We start from the raw sequence: 27,787 nt of genomic DNA on the forward strand, positions 1-27,787 counted from the left end.
CGCATGAGCATACTTTTACTAAATCTGTTGACAACACTCCAATGATGACTTAATTTAATTATCGCTTTGCCACGGTTACCTGAATGACTTATCTCTCACTAATGTACAAAAGTGTCACTGATTCCGATTCATTCAACAAAGTCGGAATGAACATCCTAATGAACAGCCAAAATTTCCCAAGTACCCAATACCAACAACATAGCGCTTTGCTCGAGCTGCGGTCAATTTCATTCGGAATTTCACTCATACTCTTGCCATGGCCAAGCGAGTTAAGGTTGAATGTTGAATTTCAGCGCAGTTTTTAGTACTATGCTGAAGGATGCGTACGATTGAATTAAAAAGAACTCAACGATTAAACTACAACTCGTAAAGGACCGGCAGGGTACGGTAAAAGCTACCCGGAACTTTTCGAATTATCCGGCAACCCTTAAGTGGGGTGCCATATTTCAATCGCAAAAGTTTATCGTTTCCAATAATGGATGACCCTTTCGCAACACTCCTCCTTCACGGTTGGTCGGCTTTTAAGTGCCGGAGGAATGCGGGATGAATGGAACTTAATTAAGATAGGGACAACTGCAAACGCAGCTCTCCGAGGTATCGGTTGTGATGAAATGTCAGCTTGCCAAACTTTTCTCACTTGACCATTGGTTCTTATTGAGGGCACATTTAATTGGAGTTGATGAACGATCACATCACACCAGTAATGGGATGCAATAAGGTCAAGTTTTTTACCCTTCGTAAGGGATCCCTTTCAATCACTACCTTTTCTAATATGTTTGGGAGTTTATGTGTTGTTGACAGCAAACAAACTATGCTCCACAACAAAGCTTAACGATGTGTACCAATACTCACTAGTCGAACGATTAAGCACCACTTCAAATTCGAAAGCATGGGATGGTGTTTGATACAACTGCTTTCCTTTTCAGTGCACCAAAATCAAGTGGCACACTGCTGTGGAAATGCCGTTTCAAACACCAACTGTGGAAATGTTGAAGAGTGAGCAGTTACAGAGGAAAACAATGCAATATTATGCACTCACCTTTGCCGTCACCGTGCTGTAGGACGTACTTCGTCGTGCAAGCATCACTACGTCCCAGAACCTTGCTTTACACGACATTCTTACAAGAAACATTCGCTTTTATGCTGCTGCTGCTGCTGCTGCTGTTGCCGGCAGCGACACTTGTTTTATTTTTCTTGCCACGCCACACATTCCAGTCACGATCGCTCCATACCATTTGTTGTAAATGTATGGTTTGCGCTTTAACGTTCATTTCATTCGTCCGGCACTAGTTCTACAAAGCATACTCAGAAGCGAGATTGTTTTCACAGTCCACCCCTTTTCTTGCTGCAGCAAACGGTCCTTTTTTCTTTCGAATAAAAAAAGCTGCAACAAACACCCCGTTACCGAGATTGTTGTAAAATTCGGTTGAGAAAACTATCCTATTGCTGTCCACTTTTCTTACAGCTTTTTTTTTTGTACAAATGGTGTTCCTAACTTCCGTTTCGAAAGAATGCAGTATAGACAGTTTGCACCTGGTCCACTTCAACCGTCAAAGAGATTCGAAACAGTTTTATTTCAATTCTTTCCCTGTTCTATGTTTTTGCTCAATGTGCTGTAAAATGGAATGGTTTGGATTGTTGCAATCGTTTCGATAAGCTGTTACACGTATTGATACATCAATATAGTCGTTTCTATAAGCTGTTACTGATACATTATTACGTGCGGGTACATTATTATAATTGAAGCTAACAAACTATTTTAAGACGGATAAAAACATTTCATATATTACATCGATAAAACTGTCAATATTATAATAAAATACTAGCAGCTTACAAGTAACAACTGACCCAGTGACACAAGTTTAAACCAAACTTAATGCCAAAGTTAATGCAGACAGATACCAAACTACACATAATTGTTTGTACAGAATCGTACCTTCACTAGTTGGCTACCATTTACGTATCATTATTTGATCTTGAGTATGATGTCCTTCCGATGATAGATAATGCTGGATCCTTAAACAAATTTCCTGCCTTAAAAGCACCAATAACGATGATGGCGTACGCCACCGGCTGTCAAGTAGTACTTTCGCATTCTTTGTTTACCTTCCGGCTCAAGTGATGGCACAATCACCGACCGCGTTCTCTCCCATCGGTTTTCCCATTTACTCCCAATCATAGCAGCACAACTTCTACGGCTAACTCACACGGAGCAGGACAATGCAAAAGATCCAACCGGTAAAAAGTCAATTTAGAAAGGTCCCTATTCCTCGCCATCATCTTATTTGCCAGCTTGGCGACGTGCGACGAACATCGTTTCAAAGAGCTTCCTGACACTAGCCCCGTAGTCTGGGACAACGGTTCTTATTGTGGGATATGCTTTACAGGTGACTAAAAGACACTAAGGCGTGGAAAGGGGACAGGAAGAAAACACCTCTACAGTTCCATCTGCCAGTGCTCTTGTGCCACTCACTCCATTTCCAACCCTGCAGTCAAACGAGACATCTACTCGGTACGTATGTACTGGGTTTGTTTGATGTTCTCGGTACAATTGTCGTCTTTGTAAGGCAAAAGTGCCACTTACCGTTGTTAGCGAAAGCACAATAACTGAGAAGAGAAACATAAACTAAGCATAATATACTATTGCACATGGGAAGGACTCTTTCATGTTCAACACACTAGCCAATAGAAGCACTGCTGAGGTTAACCGTGTGGTTTAAGCGATCTAAAGAGCTACTTATTGTACCATGGGTCTTAAAGGACACCAGTTCAAAGTAGCTATTGGTGAGGAAATTGTTTTGTTCTAAATTTTTCTTATATGATTTGATACTTTTCCTTGAAACCACAGCTATCAGCAATTTCAACTAACGCATCTATTCAACCATAATGACTCTATTGTAGTAGAACCATATCGGAAGCGTTCATTTCGTTGCATTGATTGTCCTTTCATCACAACACGCAACGATGAAATTAATCACGTTCCATTTAATTGCATGACCAACGATCAATAATTGCCACATCATAAGGTCTCCAATATGTGAACAGTCTACCTCACAGGCAAGATTCCTCTGATAGGATTCCCTTTCACCTGCCCGAAACGACGTCTATTAGCGCTACGCCTAATCACTATAATTACAGAGAAGGGAAAATGACTTTGTTACGTCTTCTCTGTCCATTATGTTTCCTCCAAATTACCATCTGATCTATAGCTAATCTTTAAATAGTTTGATTTATGCCTTTCTGGTGAGAGGAAGTGTTTAACTTCACGAATGCTTGAATAGCCCCAACATTGTACCATGATGCAATATGCAACCTAATGCCGATACATCGAATCGAGACATAATTGATCTAATGATATTGCTAATACGTTCATCGAATATGCTCTATGCTACGTGTAGGAAAAGGTGGAATGTTCATTAATCGAAGAAATATTGCTCAAAATATGGCATGACACGATAATCGACCCTAATGATCATATGCATGCGTAATTAATTTGCGCTAATCTCACATCAAATACCATCCCTTGTTAGCATGATTGCAGGACTTTTAAAAACTATACAGTAACTTTCGTTAAGCTATGAAACAGCTGTAGTTTTTTTTTTCATTGATGATGGTATCCGGTTGCAAAAAAAGCCAACCAAATGTCTAAAATCACTCGTTATCAAAATTTCTCTCAATGTGCTATACAATTATATTTTAAAATCAATGTCAAAAAGCTTACTTTCCCCCTCATTCTGTTTCAATTGTGTACATTCATAGGAAGTATTTCTGATGCCTATGTAAACTTTTTTCAGAAACCGTTTGACGGAGATTTTCAAACAGGATTGTTCGATTCAGTTTAAAGTAAATCCATGCGGTCTTTGCAGCGAAGCAACTGATTTTCGACAAGAAATGTATATGTTAAATATGCATGAATTTCAAAAGAATCGTAAACACCAAATTGCTGAAATCAATTGCACCAAGTCAAGATTCCATTTTTGAGTTATGCTTCAGTATATCTGGATTATCAAAAATCGGTTGCGTCGCTACCGGAGAGGTAAGTAGCTACTCTAAACTTCATCATAAAACTATCGATATGTATGAATATTGCCATAAATCCGATGCTACCGTAGATTGATTTTGTTACAGATAACACTTTATAGAAATATTTGATACTTCGACAATTTAGTAAATGGCACAGACGCTGACCTATCAGTTGACGACAGCGATGTTACTGAAGATTTCTTCTTCATCTTATAAAGTACTCCCACTCGGTTAAGGCGTCCATAACCCACTCACGAACTTACGTTAATAATACGTTAATAATTGGTCTACCAAAAATCCAAATATTCAGCCTTATGAGGGAGCTTTGTTGACGAGACTTGAACTCATAACAGTGATGTTTATGGGAAGTTTCACAGAGACACATGTTCATAAAAACATATTAATAACCATACGTTTCAATGCTTCAGTACCTTAACGTATCTCATGTTGGATTATTCTAGTAAATAGACTGTGTTCTTAACGTTGATGATACTGAACTTTTGCTACAATCATTCCACCTCGTATGTTTCATGTGTGACAATGAACGTATCCGATTAAAATCACTCCCATGTGAACAGTGTACGTACGGTGCCTACACATGTTTGCGTTACAAATGGAAGCAGTCAAAACCAGTTTTTCGAAACACAATTTGATGCCACCGACGAGACTAGTAGATAGCTTCGAAAAAAAACAACAAAAACTACACTTAGCACTTTCCTGATGAAGCCGCTGGACCCGAGTTCAAAAGACACAAGGAAGCTGTGATCGGAACGGCCGACCTACGAGCGCACAAGTGTTACTGGCGTGCCGTATCGTGAAAATAAAAATGTCAAATCGAGCACGCCGCCGCGAGATCCGAACCATCCCTGCCAAAGGAAAACGTGCACAACCAGAAAGCAAAATCATAAATCCTTCAACCGGTATTCGAAGTGAACAAGGCAAAAGGTGGTGCGACAAGTGTGCCATTCACCCCAGGCGGTGCACACAAAGGCTGAGCTTCCTATGCTAGCAGTGACATGGAGAGTGTTATGCTTTTTATTCTCTCCTCCTCCTACCGTTCCTTTTGCATGAATGGATGTGTTAAGAAACACTCTTTTCGACGAACTCTTCTGCCTTCCGCAGCATCTCTCCGAAAACAACAAGCTTTAGCGCCCATTTGAGAAAGGTTGATTTTCGAATAACTTCATGTTACTTTGAGCCGTCACAATCACTGTAAAGCGCTAGAGGAGAAATAAAATCTCGAGAAGAAAGCGGAAGCACAGGTTACAGGCATTTGGAGCAACATCAGAGCGCTTGCTTTCATGTATTGAAAAAGCATTATTACACTCATGTGGACGCGTAAAACTGTGTTCTATAGGTATAATGCTCGGGTATGAGCTATACTGTTCCAGGCTGTGACATTATTTTTTTTAAGACGAATCTTAGCTGTACGGAATTAAAAATATCCCACAATCAATTTCATGCACAAAAAAACTGTTTGCGCACATGATAGCGACAGTATAAAACGCCACGTCTCCGATCAATCTGTTTACCTACTACGAACCAAATTGAGAATTTTTGTTCATTTTGTCGGATTTTATGGCAAAGAATTGTTCCTTCAACCCGCTGAACAATCAGCCCGCGATTGGCCGGGAATCCACCACAAAACTGCAACACACATCAGAGCCGATTTTAATTCACGCCGACGGCAATGCTACACATACCGCCAAAGCACCGGATCTGCCCGTGAAAAGCGTAAAAACCGCACAACCAACAAAGGGGCTGTACGCTTCAGCCACAGATTAGGCGTAAATATGAACCAGCTTCTGGGTGTCAAAATTGATGAGTTTCTGCACACATTTGCGATTGGCTCGGGCAGGAGGCTCTGCTGCTGTGGTTGCTGTTACCCTCGGGCGTGTGATCAGTTAGTCGAAAGATTTATGCGGTGAACATAGGTCTTGAATCGGTTGAGTGCAAGAAAACGATAGCTAACAGGGAGTATCAGCAGAAAAACATCAACAACAACATCAACAACCACAGGCGAAAGAAGGTTGCTCGCACGCAAATCAAAGCACGGGTGTGTTTATGACCGTAGCATAGGATAGTATTACCGTGATTTAGATATTTTCACTCCGTGCCTTCTTCCGACCGATACTGTGCGCAGCGTGACGGCCATCTTACAAGCGGAAGGGCATAGCAAGTGCTTATCGCATGGTAGTGTGTTCATGTGGTTGATGTGGTAGAGTAACTTTTTTCGCTCAACAATTACTTCGCATCCATTAATACGTAAGAGACAGCGATTTGTGCGGATTATCTTCAATAAGATGGCTATATGAGCGTTATGTTGTTGTGTTTGCAACAACATCGTTCGTAAGATACAATACAAGATACAATGAATTTGAACAAATGCAATGTTTAACATTACTTTTTTACATATGCTCATTTAAAGAATATTCCTTAGGTATGTAACATCGCATATTGTGTATTTTTTATCTTAAAAGCATACGATAAGACAAAAAGCAAATACAATGCAGTTAAAAAATAACAACTGTTTCTAGCACACGAAGACACACAAGCTAACGATACATTCAATGCCCTCTGCTGAATAAGAAACAGTAATAAATTAACCATCGTTGGTTAAACTCCCCCTTCGCATCGACTCTATACGATACGCCCAAACACTTTCGATAGTGTGGTCAGCACACCAGTAGCAAAAGATAAGGGAAGAAGCCCTTTCGGCTGTCATAAACCATTTAATACCAAGGCTGCGCTCATTCAGCATACCGCATCTGTGGCGGTCGCTACGCTAGCGGTTCGATTGATTTTTCCTTTTGCTATGGACAACATGTTCAGCGACTGCTGTGTAGGGAGCACTGTACGCGAACAATAACCTTTTTTTCTTTTGCTCTTCCTCTGGCATACTTTTCTTTTTCGCTTTTTCGTTTCTCTGTTCGCTTAATAGCCCCATGGAGACGCCTGGTGGCGCAACTGGTTGGCACTTGGTAAGAAAAAGAACAAAGCATTCAGTTTTCCACCCGAAATGGACCAACAAGCAGACACCATATAAAAATCCTTCTACCATGAAATGATGTGATAGGGAGTTGGTGTCGATAATGCCAACGGGTGAGTAGTGGGGTATGGCGGAACAATAATTGGGCGTTGACCTAAACCTAACCAAACTCGCAGTTAACAATTTCACATTTCCCTAGAGAAAACTTACCCCTTCCCTGTATGCAATTGCCTTCTCATACCGCATTAAGTATAGTAAATTCAACCCAAACAAGACAAAATCACCTTAGCATATACAAGATGAGACAAGATATACAAAATCTAATTCATTTGGTTCAAGCTATTCTGCAGATATAAGTTTCGACGATCCTGAAATTAAACATATTATTGCTTTACTGCCACTTAATGTACAGTGAATCATTCAAAATCTTAATGATCAGTGCAGAATATAAAACATAACAAAGCAAACATAAGTTTAAGGAACTGTTTGTTTTTGTATGTCCTTAATAATTATTAAACCACGGTAAAACCCGTGGCATTCTCGGTGATAAGCTATTGATAGTTTTAATTTAAAAACTATTTGTACCATACGCAACATTCTGTCTGTATAACATACTCATGCTTGATGTATGCTTCAATTTCATGTTAAACCTTTATGCAGTTGAAGGCATTTTCTTCCATTCATCACTACGCCAATTCATTAATCGGTAAGGATTAAATTACCTTTCTCCTCATAACTTCTCTCTTTAATTTTCTATTCATGCTCGGTGATTCGGAAGCTACTGTCAGGGAAATGCCGCAAGCATAACCACAAGAAAGAAGTTGTGTAAACAAAATATAAAATACGGCCGTTGTAGATAGGTTCGAAAATCCGGTGTTGTCTTTTATCTTAAATATCCTGGGCAAATATTTACCATTCTGCCAAGGCGGCTAGGGCGTTTCGCTTCATTGCAGTAACCATAGGCAGGATGCTGGGAAACGAAATCCAACCTCAAAACAGACGCTGCAACCACGAAGGAGCAAGTATACGTGTGTATGAGTGTATGTGAATGCGCGAACCTTTGCATGTTTTATTAATAGTCTAAACAAGCTTCTTCCAACAGGTGATACTGTTACTGTTATGTTGCGACACACAATTTATGACTAGACGACAAACTGTTTAAACGTTAGTCGATGTTTGGTCACTACATACTTTTATATATTTAGCAATAATGTAATACCGTACTACTAAACTCAATAATATGAAGGATAAAAATTAAGTAAGAAATGATTAAAAATAATCAAGACCACATAGTATGCAAGATTAAGAAGGGTAGAATCAAAGTTCAAATTACTCTTTTATCTCTTATTTTAATTATTATAGAAAAGAACATAATGTAAAAATTCGGCTATCATAACGTCAACATGAACAGCAGATAAGAGATTAGATTAGAAACTCGTAGCATAAGGAAGGGGTAGTCACAGGGAGATTATCGAAATAAAGGGTTTTGGTGATAGCGAAATTAATGAGGTTTGCACTACTTGAATAAACATATCATAGATAAAAGCACCATTGATTTTACAGCAACACAACACTGGTATCCTCACGAGCACGGTTACAAAAATGTGAATAAAGGATAAGAAAAAAACTTACATTGACCCCCTCAAAATTGTGATCGTAATTCGGTAGAAAATATTGAAAGAACAATTGTGATAAGAATGTGTATGTATATGTATATGTATATGTAAATATAAAAGTCACTATTTGGAAAGCTTGAGAGAGGATCGTCAGAAAATATTGAACAATTTGAACAATAGTATGCCAACAGGATGTTCAATGTAATGGAAGGTGCATACAATGCCACAAAGTTAAGTTAAATCAACCTTATATTGTCATTTATTTCATTGCGGTCATAGAAACTAGACTAAATAACTAAATAACGTTAATTAGCTATTCCAAGAGATACATGCATGGTAAAAATAATTAAAAACTCGTTAAGTTCCTTTTTCACCACCACAAACAAACACCCCATACCGACCAATATCATATATTTTGAAGATATAGCAAAAACACAAAAATTAGGGTGTTATAGAAACTAACCGGTGCATCTCAGCCCTAATGACGCACGCCTCCACGCCATCCTGCCATCTCAATTTGAACCTACTATGCCCTCTCTGTCATTGTGGATAGCCTGATGAGCTTGATACGCTGCACGATAGTAAGGTCGCGATACATCTCGTATAGCGTGTCGTTATAATTATATCATCTAAGCTATGTTTAGTCCTTTGTCTCAGGAGGACGGTAAACAAGCATCTTCTAGAAGACTTCCGGATTTATCATATTGTTGTTTGAATTATTTCATGTAATAAGAACAACTATTGAACAATGAGAGGCATGGTATACAGTCACTTTGCAATGTGCACAGCATTTTCCACCCTTTGCAAGATGTTTTTCAACAGCTATCACATGTTTTATTTGCATCACAATAGTTTTTAGCTTTTCCATATGATTCAACACATCACAACGAACTGTTAAACTTAGTCCAGCCTATGGTGTGTTGAAAATGGGAAAATAGTGAGCTATGGATCTAAAGATTCCAGTTCAACAGATGGCGATTTCTTCAACTGTGAAACATTATACACCTCCTCAACAGTAGGGGAAATGTATGAGCCAGAATGTTCAAAAGCAACCTTTAGACTAAAGCATACCTTAACTATCATCTATTTGGCGTAACGTCCTACGCGTACATGCCGGCCTATACAGTCTTTCGAGACTTAATTCATTACCACGCAACCGGATAGTCAATCCTTGCTACGGGGGAAAGGTCCACCCTGGCCTTGAACCCATGAACCCATGATGGGCATGTTATTGAGTCGTTCGAGTTGACGACTGTACCACGGGACCGCCCCAAACATACCTAACTATGTGCAATCTGAATCGCGTTGTCCTATTGTCTGCTATAGACATTCATTTTAAATTTTGTAACTACACTATGTGAACCAAGTACCAAAGAAGAGCTGTTATTTTACAAAATTATACACTATATCCTTAGAATAAATCTTCTCTTTTCAACACAACGAATTAATAAATTTACTAATAATTTAACGTTTAAATTATACAATTAAGGTTTTATATGAGCCACACCCCAAGCTCGCCCGTTTCACCAACATTGCTTGCTTTCAAGTAGTTGAACACATTTTAACTCAAGAAAAATAAAATATTTCAATAATGAACTTAAACACTAAACTAAAGTGCATTGTGATAATTGTCGTGAATTTTCTCAACTTTTACTAATATCATCACATTGAAATCACATTACTACGCGGAGTCACTCTATTAACAAAGACATCTTCACTTATACATATTAAGATATCTTCTTCTGTTCGACTACTATCGACTGCCACTTTTAAGGCAACTAACTACTACTTAGAGCAACAGCCTCTCCTAGTTGAGCAGGATGCTACATCATTCACACCGCACTCCCAAAGTGCAGTTTATTATTATAAACTGCCCTTTTAGCAGTGGAATTTGCAACACGCCAAGGCAAGCGTGAAAGTGCATCGAACGTAACTGAGTAGAAGCCTTGCTGAGTCTTTCTCCGACTTATCCTTGACCTGCCACCTCGCAAGAATGCCAACTCAAGTTTTCTTTACTGTTCATATCGGTGCAACCGCTTTAAGGACGCTTTCCTTTTCGGCTGTGGTGCAGCTGTGTGATGGGTGCAAGATGCTCTGCCCCCAAGGAGAAGAATTGCATCCGGAAATGTGTTTCTTTCGTGTTGCGCATTGAAACGATCCGTTCGTCGAGCCAACACTTATCGCATTGTGCGCACACTATCTTCTTCTGGGCACAAAGGCCGTACCGTCAGCAGCTAAAAAGCATTCCCCTCAGTGCCGCACGCTTAGCGAATGGGAAGTCCCGTGCGCCTCGGATCGTTGCTTCATAACGAAGCAACTAGAAGTGCAAATACGCTTATGCTCAACCGTAGCAGCGCACAAAAAGGAAGCACTGAAATGTCTTTGAGACTGAGAAATGAGTGAAGGAACAGCACAAATATGATGCAACGAGCTCAAGCGGACCGTTACACAACATAACAGGGAGCTCAGGATCATGGTGAGGAACTTTACTGTACTCTTTGTCATGTTAAAATCAGTGAGAGACATACGTAACACTGACTACAACCGTACCGTCCCGAGGTGAATATTTCTTTCCTTGATGATAATAAATGTCTCCCACGTTCACTGCTTGTAGCCTCTGCTTTGTTTGCATGGAAAGAATAAATAAAGTAATTGTCTTTGTGCAAGAACAACTATTAAATATTTACTCATTATGCCTTACATGTAGCAAAAGAGTTATATTTATCAACGAACTTTTAAAGTAAAAAAAAACTCAAAAAAAAACGATACAATGTTTGTAAATGAAAATGATATGGAAAGATAATTGCACCATCACGTTCGTCACTGTTTTCATATACCTGTATTTAACAAGATTGTTTTTTCTTCGAAAATGCCTGCAATACAGCATCTGGTTCCCACTTGGTCTTGTTTTATGTTGTTGCAGTTTTTTCCCTCTGCATCATCTAATTTTTGTAAGCGAATTATGAAACTTTTCAGATTCATATTCAGAAGCTCCCTTTGCTATCATATGCAAACAGTGGTAGAAAAGCGGGAAAGAAAATGTACCAAAACAAATCTTTTCATGAATTATCTAGCAGTACTGCCAGCAAAGCAAAACGTGAGCTACAACACAGAAAAACTACAAAAAGCGCAGTCGTTAGCAGTTCCGCGAGCAGTTCAGCTGCAGTCACGCTGTACGCACACAAACTAATCCAAAAGCAAAACTTTCTCTGCACTACTAACGACAAAAAAAACAACACACCATCATTCGCCAGCAGCAAGCAAAAAAAAATTCAAACATCTATAACGTAGTTTGAAAAACAGGGCCAGATTGAATTTGGGAAACACAAACAGACAAAACGCATTCTGATATGCATCATAATCGTTTTTGATGTAGTTTGTGTAATAAATTTATAGATTATTTCTTAAATAAAATTATGTTTCCATACTTTCCTTATTTCGAATCGTATGTAAACTAATATTCCTGTCAATTGTTTATATTTTACATTCGATTGGCTGAATACAATAGTACCTTTGTTAGTGCAATGTATCCAATGGCGTGAAAATTTGTTAATTTAATACTCAATCAATATAAAAAAAAGTATTTACTATACCGTAACATTGCAGTAATTTTAACATTTCCGTCTATTCCATACATTCTCCCACTCATGAGCACATGTACCACCTGCGACACTGTACTCAAAAATACACATTACTAATTTTGCACGACATCCCACTTTCTACATTTTCATGATCAAGCTCACCACATTCATATTACCCCTCCGCTCTAATCTGCAACCAGGCAGACAGTTATGATCTTGTGAACAGGAAAATGGTCGCAAGGAAAGTAAGACTTCCTTCTCATCGCCTAACGTCTGTTTGACGTTTGAGAGTGCCTTGCAAGAATTTTCCATCGTTAGATTTTAACAGCACTTTTCTCCACCATTTCATTCCCCTTATTATGGGTCTCTGCTTTCGAGGTTGGCTGGAAAAGTCGACCCAAAGAGCAGAGTGTAAGTTATGACACGTAGACTCAACCCAACCACCAACACTGAAAAGTGAAAACCTTTCACTGACGTTGCTTCAACACCCGAACATTTCATTTAGTACACACCAAAAGCTATGATTCCGTTGCCCCGCTTTCACCAGCACTATTGGCCTTGGCGCGGAAACACTTTCACAAATGCTTCGCAACGTCGTACCAGCAAGCACGTCTAAATTAATTTCCAACCCATTTATATCAATCTTTTCATTTCACAAAGAAACGCTCTGTTCTGTTAGGATGGTGGTTCCCAGTATGCTGAAAGTAAATTTGTGCTACAATAGTGCGCTGGATGATGCATAAAAGAATGGAGTTTGCTAGAAGTGAGAGCAGAGCTACTATCGTGCATTCGTAGACTATCTGTGCCCAAGGAACAGCTGCACCAACATCTGGAAAGTAGTAATTGCAGACTGCTAACCTATGATAGCAAATGTTCCCACTTTTCTCTGGAGTAAATTTACTCTATCGCTCATATTGGAAATTCATTTCCATTCCAATGTCAAATGATTTCGCAGATTTTCTTAATAAATGTAGCATATATTAAACAAGATTTAATTCTCTTGTTTAGCACAACACCCTTTGTCGGTCAAGGCCTGCCAGTACCACTACGTATGGGGGCACGGTCCATTCGGGGCCTGAGCCCATGACGGACATGTTATTAAATCGTACCAGTTGACGACAGTATGAACACACCTGCCCACTTCTAATAAATACTCTACAATTTCAATTGCAATTTTATATTTCAATAGCGAGTCGTTTGACAAACGTTTCTCTCGTATTTATGCTATCACAACCCGTTCAAAAACATCGCTTGGTAAACATAGTTTAAAGCTACCCTTCAAATGTTACAACAAATATATTTTTCCACTTTAATCTTTTTTTTTATATTCTAAATCGCTTTAAACCATTCCATACACAAAAAAAGAGAGATGTTCGCCTTCGCTCAAGTGGATTGATCCTCGTCCACCAGTCGCGCACTGTCAATACTTATATTGCTTGTCATGCTTGACGCCCACCAAGTCTAATCCCATCTTCATCGGATAACACATAGCGACCGTGCTATAGCCCTTGACTCATTCTTTTCGTTGACAAAACATCAGAACCGACTCCGGGTCCTAAAATGGTACACCACATCCTGCCGTTCTTGATAAGCATGCAGGTTTATGGAAGCATATTGAAACTGGCACTAAATCTCAGCCATGCGTCGGCCTTTCAGGATGCACGATGCTAATACATAAATCCATCTTAGGATGACACAGTCCTCAGGCATTACGTAGGTGTGCCAAGCAAACAATCCTAACCCAAGCGCAGCAATCCGTTTGCTTGAAACAGTCAACTCCACAGAAACACGATTCGGAGAAATCAACAACGGTACGGCGGAAAAAGCTCTCTGATACACGCATACTGGAACAACTGGCATGAAACAATACTCCATCAAATCCGATATACTCTTCAACCGTAAGGACACATGGATTGCGGTGATTCTGGCCACACCGTGACTTAAGAAGGAGGTCGTGCGTTTTATCGATTCACCATCTGTCGGTTTTTATGCGCTTCAAGTTGGCCTGAAAGTCGAAAACGTTTATTTGACGGTCCTGTCTCATCCTCTCTAAAAGGTGCCGGTTGGATTTCGCTGTTCTTAGCTTTACGTGATAGCTAAAGCCAATTCCTGGAATGATACGAGATTTGACTCCGTACAGCATCACAAGCATGAGTTAAACGCGTCCACGTGGTGGCAATGGTTCAACTCCGGTTACTTGCACTGACTTGTTAAAGCAAACAAAATTAGGTCCCCCAGTATGACTACACTTCTCTCTTTATCTCTTTCTCTCGCCCTCCTTCTCTCGATCTCTCTCTCTCGCCCTCTTCGTTTTTTTTTCTTTCTGTCTATCATTTTTTTTCTCTACATATCATGCTTTTTCTCTTGCTTCTACCATCTTTCACTAATTTTCCACCATGCAGTAATTCAAGAAGCCTGCGGTGGATTGTATCAGACCGCATGGACCTAGAATAGAAATGGACAGGCAGAGAACAATCATTGGATTGGCTGTATCGATAAATTTATTTGACACAATTATCTCCACGTGAGGTAACGCATGCCCAAGAAGCCGATACCATGAACTGGGAGAAGAAATGGCAAGAAATGGCTTATCGAGAAACATAAGCCCCCCAGTAAAATAAAGATTCTTTCCCTCCAGACCTCCAGAATTCCAACGGTGAAGCACAGCAATATGATATTAATACGAATCTGGCAGCAGTATTCCATCCTACCATCCCAGTGTTCGTTCTCTTCTACACATATTTTCTCTGCATCGGACATTGATGAAGCCGGCCGGAAGTAGTCATTCTAAGATAGTTTGTTTCCTTTTTTGGCTTTACGCATGAGCCGGTTTGTACTTCAGGAAAGAGGGCCATTCCACGATAACCTCTAAAGCAGGAAGACTGATGCTTTTCTTTTTTATCGCTATCATATTGAATTCGATTTGTCAGTAGTTGCCGTTTTATCGTGCGCATTTTTTTCCCCCTGCTATTCTGAATTTCAAGCGAATTCACAAGACACCGGAAGATATTATTTCTTTTTCAGAGTTGTGTTTTTTAATCCTACGCAAGCTTGAGGGGTCGATAAAACTGTTCACGGTGGGCACTCTTTGAATCTTTGAACAAAGGCAACGCCAAATGCCAGGACTGCTTGTTAGGGTGTTTGTGTCAATTTTTTGTAAGATTGAATATTTATCTACAATCAAATCCTGAATTGCATCTCCTACTTTTCTTAAGAAATCTATAGAAAACAACATTTTGAGGACGTCGAAGAGAAGATTGCAAGAGGGCAAATAACAAAACCAATTGCGTCGTATTTGGCATCCTTAATCTAATTCACGGATAAGATCAACGATATCACCAGAGGAGCTGTAATCCTATGTCATCACCAAACTAGCATCAAACATCAACAACTTATGGAAAGTGTCTAGAGATTTTATAAGATATCAAAAATAAATACAAAAATATAGTCACAAATTAAGAAACAATCTCAACTAGAATTAATACAATGTTGAGACATCGTATTTGTTTGGACATTATTTCATAGAACCATAGAACAATGTAAAAATCATTTAGTGATACTGTAAACTTAACGAGTTTAATGGTTCCTCTCCTTAGTTAGCAGTAAGAAACACAATAATTCATTTGATAAACCCTTCGCAGGAAACAAAAATTAAAGCTCTAGCAGCTTTAACTTTACATGACCAGAGTAACAACTTAACGCAATGACAGGCATAACTGAAAACATTAAATTTGGAGAACGTGCCCAATACTTGAATGATCAAAACTTTTCAAACAACTACCCTACCACGACTCTTTATCCATTATCACTCGACCGTTAAACAACGACAAATCATCGACAAATCATCGCTGTCACAGACAAAGACCACTAGAAATAGACCACTCGCCCACACCGGAACCGCACTGTCAGTGGCGGGGAGTATCTGTTGACAGAAGCTGACAGGAAATTATTTCCCATTCCATTCATGAATACGTGGGATAGAAAGAGTACGAGTAGCTGGAAAAAGAAGCAGCAGGAATTTATCACGCCTCAAGACGTTCGTCTGAAGAATGCAAAATGCCAACCCTCCCGGCATCTAACGCAACGAACTCTCCAGTGCAGGAGATGAGCTTTATCGCGGTGACGAGGTCGAGATTCGAGCGATTGAGTGGTGGACTCCTAGGCAACGCCAAGTGTAAGAAGCAAAAGAGCACGAAACAGTACAGTACACAGCCATTCCCTTCACAGACCTTTAACTTGGCTTAGGTTAAGGATTTACGCTACCACCATCATCAGTTCGCCCCTCATCGTGCCTCTTTCGCTATGCCTTGTACAAGCAAACGCCATTCGGATACCAACGCCCAACGGTTCTGCGGTCCGTTTCCGGGACGCTCCCGTCCGATGGCAGATCAAAGGCGTCCAAACTTCTCTCAGCTACGTCTACTACGTAGTCCCCCCGCAACATTGGCATCGTTTCAGCAACCAACCCAACCCATACAGCCTGTAACCGGTTCCGTTCCAAGAATGCTCTGCCACGACGACTCCTCTACTCCTTAACGGCTTTCCGTTTGACCTTCCGGAGTGCGAATATTTCTGTCCTACCCTTCCTGTTCTGCTTCCTCCAGCGAGCCCATCAGCCGTACGATGTATAATTCATGAAAACTTATGCCTCGTCAGAATTCTGAAACTAATCACACGGATGTCTTGCCTCATAGCAAGAAGGCGTCAGGAAGTGGAGAGTGACACTTCTGACTCACTCTCCGCTCATGGTAGCGAAAACTTGAAAAACCTTCCACTTTACGGGTCTGTATCGCCAAATGCAAGGCTCGGCAAAATTGCTTTAACTTCCTATTGAAGATGGTGCTAATGTAGCTCTAACATCATCTTCAAAGAATTTCCCAAGTTGTCCGTATTTTGGAGGGTGGAGCTGTGCTTAAGTTGAAGCAATTACCGAAGCATTCATCTTTTGCTCACGCAAAACGCCCTTTACGCCGATAGGAGAGTGCGAACGGTTCCGGCGGTATGGTAATGTAATCCGAACCCAGCCCTATGTGCATGCCTCGGGACCTGCACACAGACACTGCGTGAAAATGTAATTAAGTTTAAATAGCGTTTATTACTGCAGGAAGTTCCTCGGCGTCGGGTGCCGAATTCCTCACTAGCCTGCAAACGATGCCAAAAGCAAATTTTGAAGCATAAGCAAAACCCCTTTTCGACACTGCACAAGCAAACAGCAACACCATGCTAGAAAATTAGCTTCCAAGAAGCAATCATCCACAGTGGTTGCCCAACTGTCGAAAGCATGCAGCATAACCGAATTTTATGTTCCTTCACCCATTATCTGCATTACCCTGCAGCTGTTTCTCATCTGTACTGTAGCGTCCCGACAGAATACCTGATTGCAATCGAATTGGCTTCAATTACATCCAATCGATTTACACATTCAACGTACTGTATTTAAGGGGATCGCCATCTAACTGTGCTTTTCTGCTTTTTCTAGACACTAAAGCATTACAGTATATTGACGATTGTATCAAACTTAACTGTGTCAATCGGTTCGTAAAATGAAATCATTCAATAGTGGATTCATGCAACAGTTGAAAGAGGGTATTTATTCTTTAAGGGTTTGGTTAATGCAATTAACTATTTCCTTGTGATATATGCGAATAAGTAGAATGGAACAAATCCATGCCAAAATGATACTTGAAAACTATCTGATGTACGATAAAATCTATATTTTGTAACATAAAACAGAAAAACTCATCACCATGTGAGTAACTAATCATGAAATGCCATTGAGAAAGGAACATTATTATTTTTTTTATATTTTTTATTTTTATTGTACCTACCATATTCACCATTACATCATTTCATTTAATTCCTCCACAAAATTCTTCTTCTTTGGCTCAACAACCGATGTCGGTCAAGGCATGCCTGTACCACTTATGGGCTTGGCTTTCAGTGACTAATTGATTTCCCCCCATAGCAGGATAGTCAGTCCTACGTATGCCGGCACGGTCTATTTGGGGATTGAACCCATGACGGGCATGTTGTTAAATCGTACGAGATGACGACTGTACTACGAGACCGGCTCAATTACACTACTGTAACATTTCACATTAAATTGAATGATAAAAACGTCTCACACAAAACATTGCTAGCTAGGCCAGCCAGAGGCAAAACACTCATATACTTCTGTGTTATTTTTTTCTCGGCGCATGACGCTTGCACTGCTTCTGCTGACAATTTCCATTTTAGTCCACCAAAAAGTAATGAAAAAACATAATCACCAACGGAATGAAACGCTTTCACGCATCCTATCAATTCTTGCTTTAAACGGGTGACCTGCTTTTCAGCACTTTTCAAACCATCCACTTTCCCACCCTATTCCTTCACATACGCTCACTGACTCACTGAGCAAATAATTTCCCGAAGCTAATAATTCCCCATAAATTATCGTTATTCTGTTGCCCTTTAGCCTATCGTATGCTTTAAACGTACCACAACATCGATCTCGACGTTTCATGAGGGCCAACTAATTCAAATATTATGCAAATATATGGATCTGCTTCCTCCTTACATCAATGGTGAGCTGAGTGAGCAAATTTATGTCCTTCCCTTCGTTGCATTACCCTCTCACACCGTCATTCTTGCTAGCGTGTAGCAAATCGTCTTCGATATCACTGTTGCAAATGGGGCAAAATAGCCGCGAAGCTACCTGTTTCCTGCTTCCGGCTTACACCGTACCATCTATGAACAGTCGTCGAGGACCGGAAATAACCTGATTCGAGGTTGGTTGCTTGTAGTAGGGAGCATATTCCAATTAACCTTCAAATAAAACTCTTTCTTTGGAAAAACCGAAAAGCCGTTGTTGCTCGGTAATAGCTTCCAGCAAAGGAAAATAAATTTTCCACTAAAGAAAGCACAATTGGAAAACGTGTCTAGAATAATCAAGCTTCACCCAGGTGGTCCCATATTCAGGTTAACCTATTAATCGTTGCCGAGCAACGCAGGTTACGTGCTGAATCCATACCCGGTAACGGGTACAGTTAAATCGCTCAGCGTCCCGCTGTTTGCAATCAGATTTTTCATAACATCTAACTTTTTTTTGCGTTGAACTCTTACGATAATTCGTATCCATGGGAAGCCCAAACTCTGAAATAATTGTACTCTTATTGGAACTGAAGTGGAACCAAAGAAACAATTTTCTTTAATTATTTGACTGAGACTTGATTGTATGATGAGTAGGCAATCAAGGTGCGAATGGAAAGTTATGATACCTATTAGTTTTTACCATTTGAAAAATAGCCATTGACACACTTTGTTTCTTTTCTTTTAAGCCAGTTATTTGCAACGATGCGAACATGTGTTGAAAAAGTACCTCGTAATCAGGCAAACTCGTAGACATTTTTAAAATACATCCTCACACGTACACTCATCATAAATGCAAACCTTTTCGCTGAGTAAAACGTGCTGCCCTACGAACATCCCTTTTCCGATTTCATTTCATTTGGTTTGCCCTCTCCACAGCTCACATCAACAAAAGCGGTTGTGTTACAGCCCAAACAAACTTTCCACATCGATTGCTACATTCAAAAAAAAATCACAGGGCTGCAAATCAACTTGCCCCTGGACTGAATAAACAAAACCGAGATCCTACCCTCGAGTCCGACTGATGGACACCTCCAACAAATAGTAAACAAGTTTTTTCCCGAACACCACCAGCACACGATGAATGAGTAGTTGCGAATTTCTCTTGTTACAGGGGAGTTAAAAATTAATCCAATTTCAAACCTAACCGCTCGTCTTTTGTGGACTTTTCCTACCCCTATGGGAAAGCTTTCCGGGGATGTAAACAGAGCAGCACGAGTTGTGTACGACCGATGCGTTCGTACACGCTCTGCAACACAGGTCGAACGCAGAACAAAATGTAGCGAAAAATCACGCAAACGTGTGGAAAAACAACACCGCACTCTGTTCGGTCTGAATTCGTACCAATTCTGGTCATGCAGTTCATGAACAGACCGTGGAACGATACTAGGTATGGTTGTTGGCTATGAATGGCATGAAGGAAGGAAAGCTACAATCAACCAAAGTGCATTCTAACGACGAATACACAGCTCAACAGACACACAGACAAGCTTCTTGTTGTTAAAAGTACACAGACTAGCTAGTATCATCAAATGCAGGCGCGATACTCAAACAAAAAACTGGAAAAGGGAAACACCGTAACCGTTAATACGAGCTCTCTTGAAAAACTCAAATGAGGTAAAAAAGTCCATCCATGACTCTTTTTTTACATGCAACAGGACAAATGCAACAGGAATAACAGGATACAATGTTATTTGTTGAATTGTTTGTTTCGTTGTCCATTTTCCTGTTGGCTTATACCTCATACCGCGTACCCCTTACACATATTATATACATAACACAGGCTTGCGTTAAGAGCCTTTAATACACAGGCTACAGCATGAAATTGTTTAACCAACATGTACACATACCTCAACAAGATAACATACGCTTTAAAAGGGGCTTTTTCTTGAAAACCAAATTCGAAATTTTTACATTCGTACAAAGAAATGCAGCTGTGATGAACTGGCGCAAAAGTTTCAAGCTCTTCCTTAAAATGTATGCCATGATAGAAAAAGACGACTGAAACCTAGAACGCGTAAATATATACTAGTATTATGATAAAATATTGCAAGGCTTACCATAAATATATCATACTGGATTTTGATACCTTTTCTCATGATGTTTCTATTGATGTTGACCGAAAACGGCCGCAAAATACCGCGTATCTTGAATTTCCCCGTAATTCGAATCTCGTGATTTTCAGCCAAAATTGTCATGTTATTTTGCAAGTAGGAGGTGTTTTTAGTGACTTAATTAATTATTCGATATGATTCTGAATGAATATAACAGTTTCAAACCTTTTGAAATAGTTCTTAACATCCGATCAAAACAGAAATTATTTGACATTTTACAATGGATGTATCAAATCAGTACAATTTTCTCAAAGATCTGTCAACCGTGTATCTCGGGGACCGCACGTATTCATTTTCTACAATATCTATTTCTTATATTTTGAACAGTAGCTATAACACAACTGCACGCATCGTTCCACAGTAAACACTGAACTGCATTCAAATCACTACTATCCGTCCCATACACGCAGTAAGGAAATTGTTTGTACCAGTATATACGCCCCTTTAGATACTGTCACAATGCAAATCCAATCAACTTCATCTTCTCAGGATTTCATCCACAACGGGATGCCATCCGAGCTATGCACATACACACATGCATAGAGCCCATGGCGACGAAGAAAAATAATGCAACAACAAACGGCTCAGCTGATGTTATAGTTGCCGAACAGATTTTCTTTTTATTTCCGTCAAATCAACGCATAAGTGGCCTGATTGAATGAAACCGAATGCAATCGAATTGAGCAAACCTGCCAACTACTCCCAGAGCGTGCCAAACCCGTTCGACTCTGCTGACATCATCGAATTTCCACCATCATGCGGTCCACAGAGGATAGACATTGCTCCCGTTTGGTTGGGATTGGCTTTGAACTGCACCCCAACTGTATACGGTTGTTGTGTCCTGCTAAGTGAAGGCGAATACTTTCCTTGGACTATATCTAAAGAATCTGTACCATACGGACCTTTTTTTTGTTACTTCTTCACGGAAGGCTTCTGGCAAGGAAATATACTTCTCTTAAGTACGGGCAACATACAGACCGCAGCTCTGCTGGAGCTCTTTCGGGAACGATACAGTACGAACAACCTCACCCATGACATCCATGATGATAATCACACAAACGTGCGGCAAATATGCAAAGTTGCAACCAAAATCGCATTCAAACTCATGCTGCAGTATTGCCCTAGAACATGAAAGAAGCTAAGGGTGAAGGTAAGGATCGAATTGAGAGGAAAATTGCTCGTTTATTACAGTTTTGCAAATGCCACCGACTTGCGAGACCCATTTCTGTCCTGTTATTGTCGTTCGAAATCGGTCGTTATGTCGCATAGTCGCTACATTTGCCCGTCTGCTTTACTGTTGAGCTTTTCGGCAAGGACGAGTTTAGTGGTTAGCAGTTTACTTAAATAGTTGCTGAATTTCAACGCTTTTACTGCTCCTACCGTTATCACTTTTTAATCTCTTACTAGCTACTAACATACGTAGGTGTATAGCTGTATAAGATCACACTGCTCAGACTACGATAAAACAAACAGTGCATATTATTCATATTTGTTCTCGAATTGTTCGCCTCTTTCCATTAAATATGGGTTAATATTCGAAAACGAGCATTTCATTATTATTGAGTTGATGTGAGTCAGTGGAATAAAGAAACCAGAAAAAACGTAAAAGAAGCAAATTGTTGTTTTTTTCTTAACGGGAGTATCTTGTGAACAATACGAAAACAACTGGACAATCCATCCGCCCCAAGCGAAATTTTCTAGGAAAGTGACTTTGGAAATCGTCGAAAAATCGATTGACTTATTGATACCGGCCAAAGCTTACGGACAGTTCGACCAAAAGGGTCGCGGTAATTGGCCTTCGCCTTGAGTGTTTCGCCTTCGTTCAGCATGTTTCCCATGAATAACTGATAACTCTGATGTGTCTATTGTAAGATTATTTTGGAAGATACACTAAATGGGAGAGAGAACAATCAAACGACCGTCTAAACATGCAAGAGAAAACATTGATACCGTCGGTGACCTGGCTGAAGCATTGATAAAGTTTATATATAAAACTGCAGTTCGATCCCTCACGATTTTATAACATTCTTACAAAATGAGCTGCTATCTTTTGATTTATGTGTCTCGGTTTTCTTTTCACCAAAATTCTTCTCACTGTAATTTAAATGATAAACATCAACATGGACGAACCTGAAGTTTATTTATTTTAAATACATCACCATATAGGTGATGTCCATAAGTTGTACAAAAATATACTTTCATGGCTGAGTAAAAGTAAAACATAATTCAAATGAACATTTATCACTGCTTTGGTATAGTTTCCTTCTCACGTGCACTGTTCGCACATAACTTGCATTACATTATTAAAGATTGTTTCAATATCCATACAATTTATACTGCCATCCATTACATACTTATTTACTTACCAAGCACTGAAAGCAATTTCTACTCATGATCTGCTACACAACAAACCAACTATTAAAGTTTGCATGTACTGCCGCAAATACGTTTACGCGTGATAGAAAACATTACGCCTCGTTAGCACATGACTCTGAAACTTGCATAGAACTCACCCATCTAATCCGTTTTATAGCACAATGTGTGTGTGTATTTGGTTTTTCGAATGTGTGTGAACGTTGTGGTTTGACATGGGTAGTGATAACATGTGAGACTAAATTACCCATCGTGCCCTGTTTCCTTCACAGATAATCGGCTTTCTGGAATCGGGGCTGGCAGTAGGCTTTCTCCTCGTACCCACAATTACTGAAGCCCCTATCCCATGCGCTATCTACATTTAGTAAAGTACGTGAAAGCTTCGGAACCTTTGCTTCATATAAACAATACCACTCAAAAGGCAAACGAATGTACCTGCAGGGCCTACGTCTCGAATGGTACACCTGAGGGCCGCACTTACGCCTGGAAAACCCTCATTTTACGGTGAGCGCTAAGCACATAGAGAAACTCCTGTATCTTGCCATCCATGCGAGAACCCTTCCACCACTCCGAATGCTGGGCAGGAAATCTCAGCAGGCCAAACTGTCAAAAGTAGTTGCCGGATATTCAAACAACACCTAGCTGACATCGAGGACAACCCCCCTCATCTACACCAACCAAGGAATGGCGGCCAACCGCGACTTTTCCGCAAATCTTGTCGTCAACTCGTTCACTTGCCTCGACTGGGAGCAGTTGATTGTTGTGGTACCAGCAGGCATTATAGTGCCGGAAAATTGTCGGAAACAATTAGTTCAACTTTTGGTAAACACCACATACCCTTCGCCAACCCTTCCAACCCTTGAGTTAGAGAATAAATAGTGAGGATGTACGAACCGAAGCGCTACTACAGAACCGTCCCTATCCTTATTAACTAACTTACTGGCCGTTGGAATGGAATTCTTCTCGGAATCAAATTTTGCAAAACAGTTCCCAACTCCAACGTTAGCTTCCCAGCTCTTGAGCCAATTATTAGAGCTTCTTCTGTGCTCTGACATCGGCCTTCAGCTGGACACATGTTTGTTAAACAGTTGTTTAATAAAATGTAAAATAATTATTATTATTGACGGTATGTGCAAGCAAATTATACATTTTTAATAGCATACGTGTAGTTTTGACGAGCATTACATACTTATAGTTCCAAGTAGTAAATAATAATTTCAATTTTGTAGATTGTTTTCTTCTTCTTCTATTTGGCGTAACGTCCTACGCGTCCATGCCGGCCTATACAGACTTTCAAGACTTAATTCATTACCAAGCAGCCGGTTTTTTTGTTTTTAATTAAATTAAATATTTTTTTTTAATTAAATATACAATTTTTAATTAAATATTTCGATATTCTTCACAACATCTGCAGGGCAATAGATAGAATTGTTTTCACATTAAATTATCAAAACCATGTGATCTAGAAATCATGTTGCGATAACGTTCTCAACCAGATCAGCAAAAAGAAGTCTTCTGAGTTGGTTATAAGCTCAATAAGTTTTCAGTTTTTGAAGATTGAACATGACCAACCAGCGAAACACCAAATGCAATCAGCAACATTTTACATTATGTGTTCTTTTACAACTTTAACACCTTTATCACATGTATATTTAACGCCACACGTTGTTTCTAAAGATACACTTTATTTTATCATTTTGATTGTAATATACAGATTTGTTTGTTTTACGTAAAAATCCAAAATATCCATCTTAGAACCATAAAGACCAATGGGAATCTAATCACTACGTAATTAATCATATATCTTCTATCTCTTTTACCACGCGTCTGTCAAGGATTTTAAAAGATAGTACTCAATGTTTTCGAGGACAATTCGCTTCTTTCTTGCCGATTTTTATTTGATACAATTAAGCTCTTTTGTACGAAACAAATTCAAAAGCACATTAATTAAGTATTATGGAGAAAAGGCAGTGCATTCTGGAAGCGCTCCTTGATAAGGTAATGACCATATTGGAGTGGTCCAAATTCTCCCCTAAGTCCCCCATGGGCTCCTATGGATGGACATATAGTTAAGCGACACTAATCGAGAAGAGTACTTTGTAAAAGTGGAGACCCAAATGTTCAGTCCACTTTCGGAGCCAAATGCTTGCAACTGCTTTGACATAATTAATGGCCAGATCGGACATATTTAGCAAACAGGGAAATTACAGCCGACCTACGGGTTAAACCCTATGACATGTACGTTCCGTGTGAAAATAGCTAACACTCGAACGATTTGTGTGGTTCAGTAGCTCCAGTGTGGTCAAACGATGGTAGGTCCAGTTTTGTTCCTAATCTCTATTTGATTGGAGTTGGTTGCAAACGTCTGAGTCCTACCGCTTCGAGGATTTCTACTAACCTGAGGCGTTACTTTGGGTGCTGTAACTTCATCGATGAACCCTACCTAGACCCTGCAGTAAGCAATCTTAAGAACGGGCGATTTAATGTAGGTTTGTCAAGCAATACATATTTCATGAGCAAAAATAGCTTCACTTGGTGAAGGAAGGAACCGCTCACTGGCTTTCATCTTACGAGAAGCGGAACATGTCTAATTAATTAAGCACAAATAAAATGGTGCTATTCTCGTACGTTACAACAGTTCCAAAACTTTTCAAAATATCTACACACATGCGTCTACACATACCATGAGTAAAATTCAAGGAATCTCACACTTTTCCGGTCGACCGTGCTACGATTTCCGTTTGAATTAAATATGAGCAAGCGTCCAGCCCTTCCTTAATTAAATATCATCTGTTCCAGACATGGTTTGAGTGTGCTAAAATATGTGCCGTTAGTTGACCTCAACTTCCTCAGCTAGTGTTTTGTGGACTTGAAGGGAAATGGAAACCTTTCCAAAATATCTAACAGTCTACAGAAAACAACTAAACAAACCATCCTTCCAGCGTCCAAAACCATGCATCCACCAACAGTGTTAAATCTATTTTACGAGAACATTTCAACTTGAAAAGCAGCATCCACCGATATATCGGTGGGCTAAAAGTTGATAAATAAAATTGCGTATGAAACATTAATTTCATTTTCTTCCACATTATTACTTTACCTCTTGTCCGAGGAAAAGTTTTCTGCTGTTTCCAGCCGAACGCGAGCAAAGCATTCAGCATTCAGAAGGACCATTTGTGGGATTGGCAGCTACTTTACAGAGCCGGTATGGTCCACTTACCTAAGAATTGCCTTCCCCAAATTGGTAGAAGAAATGCGTGCCAGACCCTTTGAGTGCCCATGGAACCATTGAAGGACTTTTTAAAAAGGAAATCTTTTGGAATTCAAACCAGACAAATGACTAACGGAAGCAAACCTTTCCCAGCCCAGCCCTGATGGGTGGTAAAACTTTTGCTGAATAGTGAAACATTTCTATGGAACGAAACTTTGCTTCGCATATCAACAGGGACTGCCCATAAAATAAGTAAGCATCAACGAAAGTTTCAAGATTCCTTAGAGATACTGCGAAACGATATTTACAATAACAAAATCCATGCAACGTGAAACACTTCTATCCCTATTTGTAACTGTTCGTTCGTTTAAATTCTTGTGTTCCTTACATTATAAACATCCTAAGAGGAAAGAAGTTTCATGAATGGATGTGATGAAATTACAAGTTAAATTAATACATTATTTCCTTCAAGCAAGGATTAGGAACAGATCATTAGGAAGCCTCAAAACAGAACGAAAGCTATGGCATTCCAAATGAATATTTCTTGCTTCGTGTTTCTCACATCCTAACACATATCGAAAATATTTCTAAGAATATGCAGCGTGGAAAAACTGCTACAGGCATCACATACAAGAATGCCCAAACCAATACAAGAATGTATTCCATTTGATCTTACTTAGGAACTATACGATACGTAAACGAACAATATTGCAAGACGTGGCCTTCCACATACCACAGCTAACATTCCATCATGGAATGATTAGTAGCGACTATTAACTGAACCGATTGTAATTAATTTTCCAAGAAACAGTGCACGATAACGGCATTTTGATGATGGAATTTTTCGTACCAATTGTTATTCTGAAACACGATATCGATCATTTGAGAAATTAATAAACACAATACATTCACATAATATATATAACATATCACTCTATCACAGTTTATCGATAACTGCTTCACTTGATGTATCAAACTTACCAGAACGTACACGGCAAACGGCATAACGACTACGGCCACCAGCAAATCGGCTATCGCCAATGACACTATAAAATAATTGGTCACTGTCTGTAAGGTTCGTTCACGACAAACAGCCAATATCACCAGCACATTGCCAAACAGCGTCAGGATTGGGAACAACACTAGTATCAGGCACCAGTAGTGATACTCTTTTGCTGAAAAGACAAGAAATATTAAATCTGTTAGATTTTCAGATGTTTTTTTACAACAATATTTGCAAAACATTAGAA

The 27,787-nt window shown here is 39.6% G+C and overlaps 1 protein-coding gene across 3 annotated transcripts in view; it reads right to left on the reverse strand.

Moving 5' to 3' along the window:
- Nucleotides 1–27,787, reverse strand: part of LOC1274598 (dopamine D2-like receptor) — a 130,623-nt gene that overhangs the window by 53,921 nt on the left and 48,915 nt on the right. For all 3 annotated transcript variants that reach the window (XM_061643934.1, XM_061643933.1, XM_061643931.1), the window contains exon 3: nt 27,519–27,712. In XM_061643934.1, the coding sequence (XP_061499918.1) occupies nt 27,519–27,712 (194 nt within the window). The remainder of the gene's footprint in view (nt 1–27,518; nt 27,713–27,787) is intronic.

The sequence above is a fragment of the Anopheles gambiae genome, chromosome 2 (genome assembly GCF_943734735.2).
Source record: "Anopheles gambiae chromosome 2, idAnoGambNW_F1_1, whole genome shotgun sequence".
Lineage (NCBI taxonomy): Eukaryota > Metazoa > Arthropoda > Insecta > Diptera > Culicidae > Anopheles > Anopheles gambiae.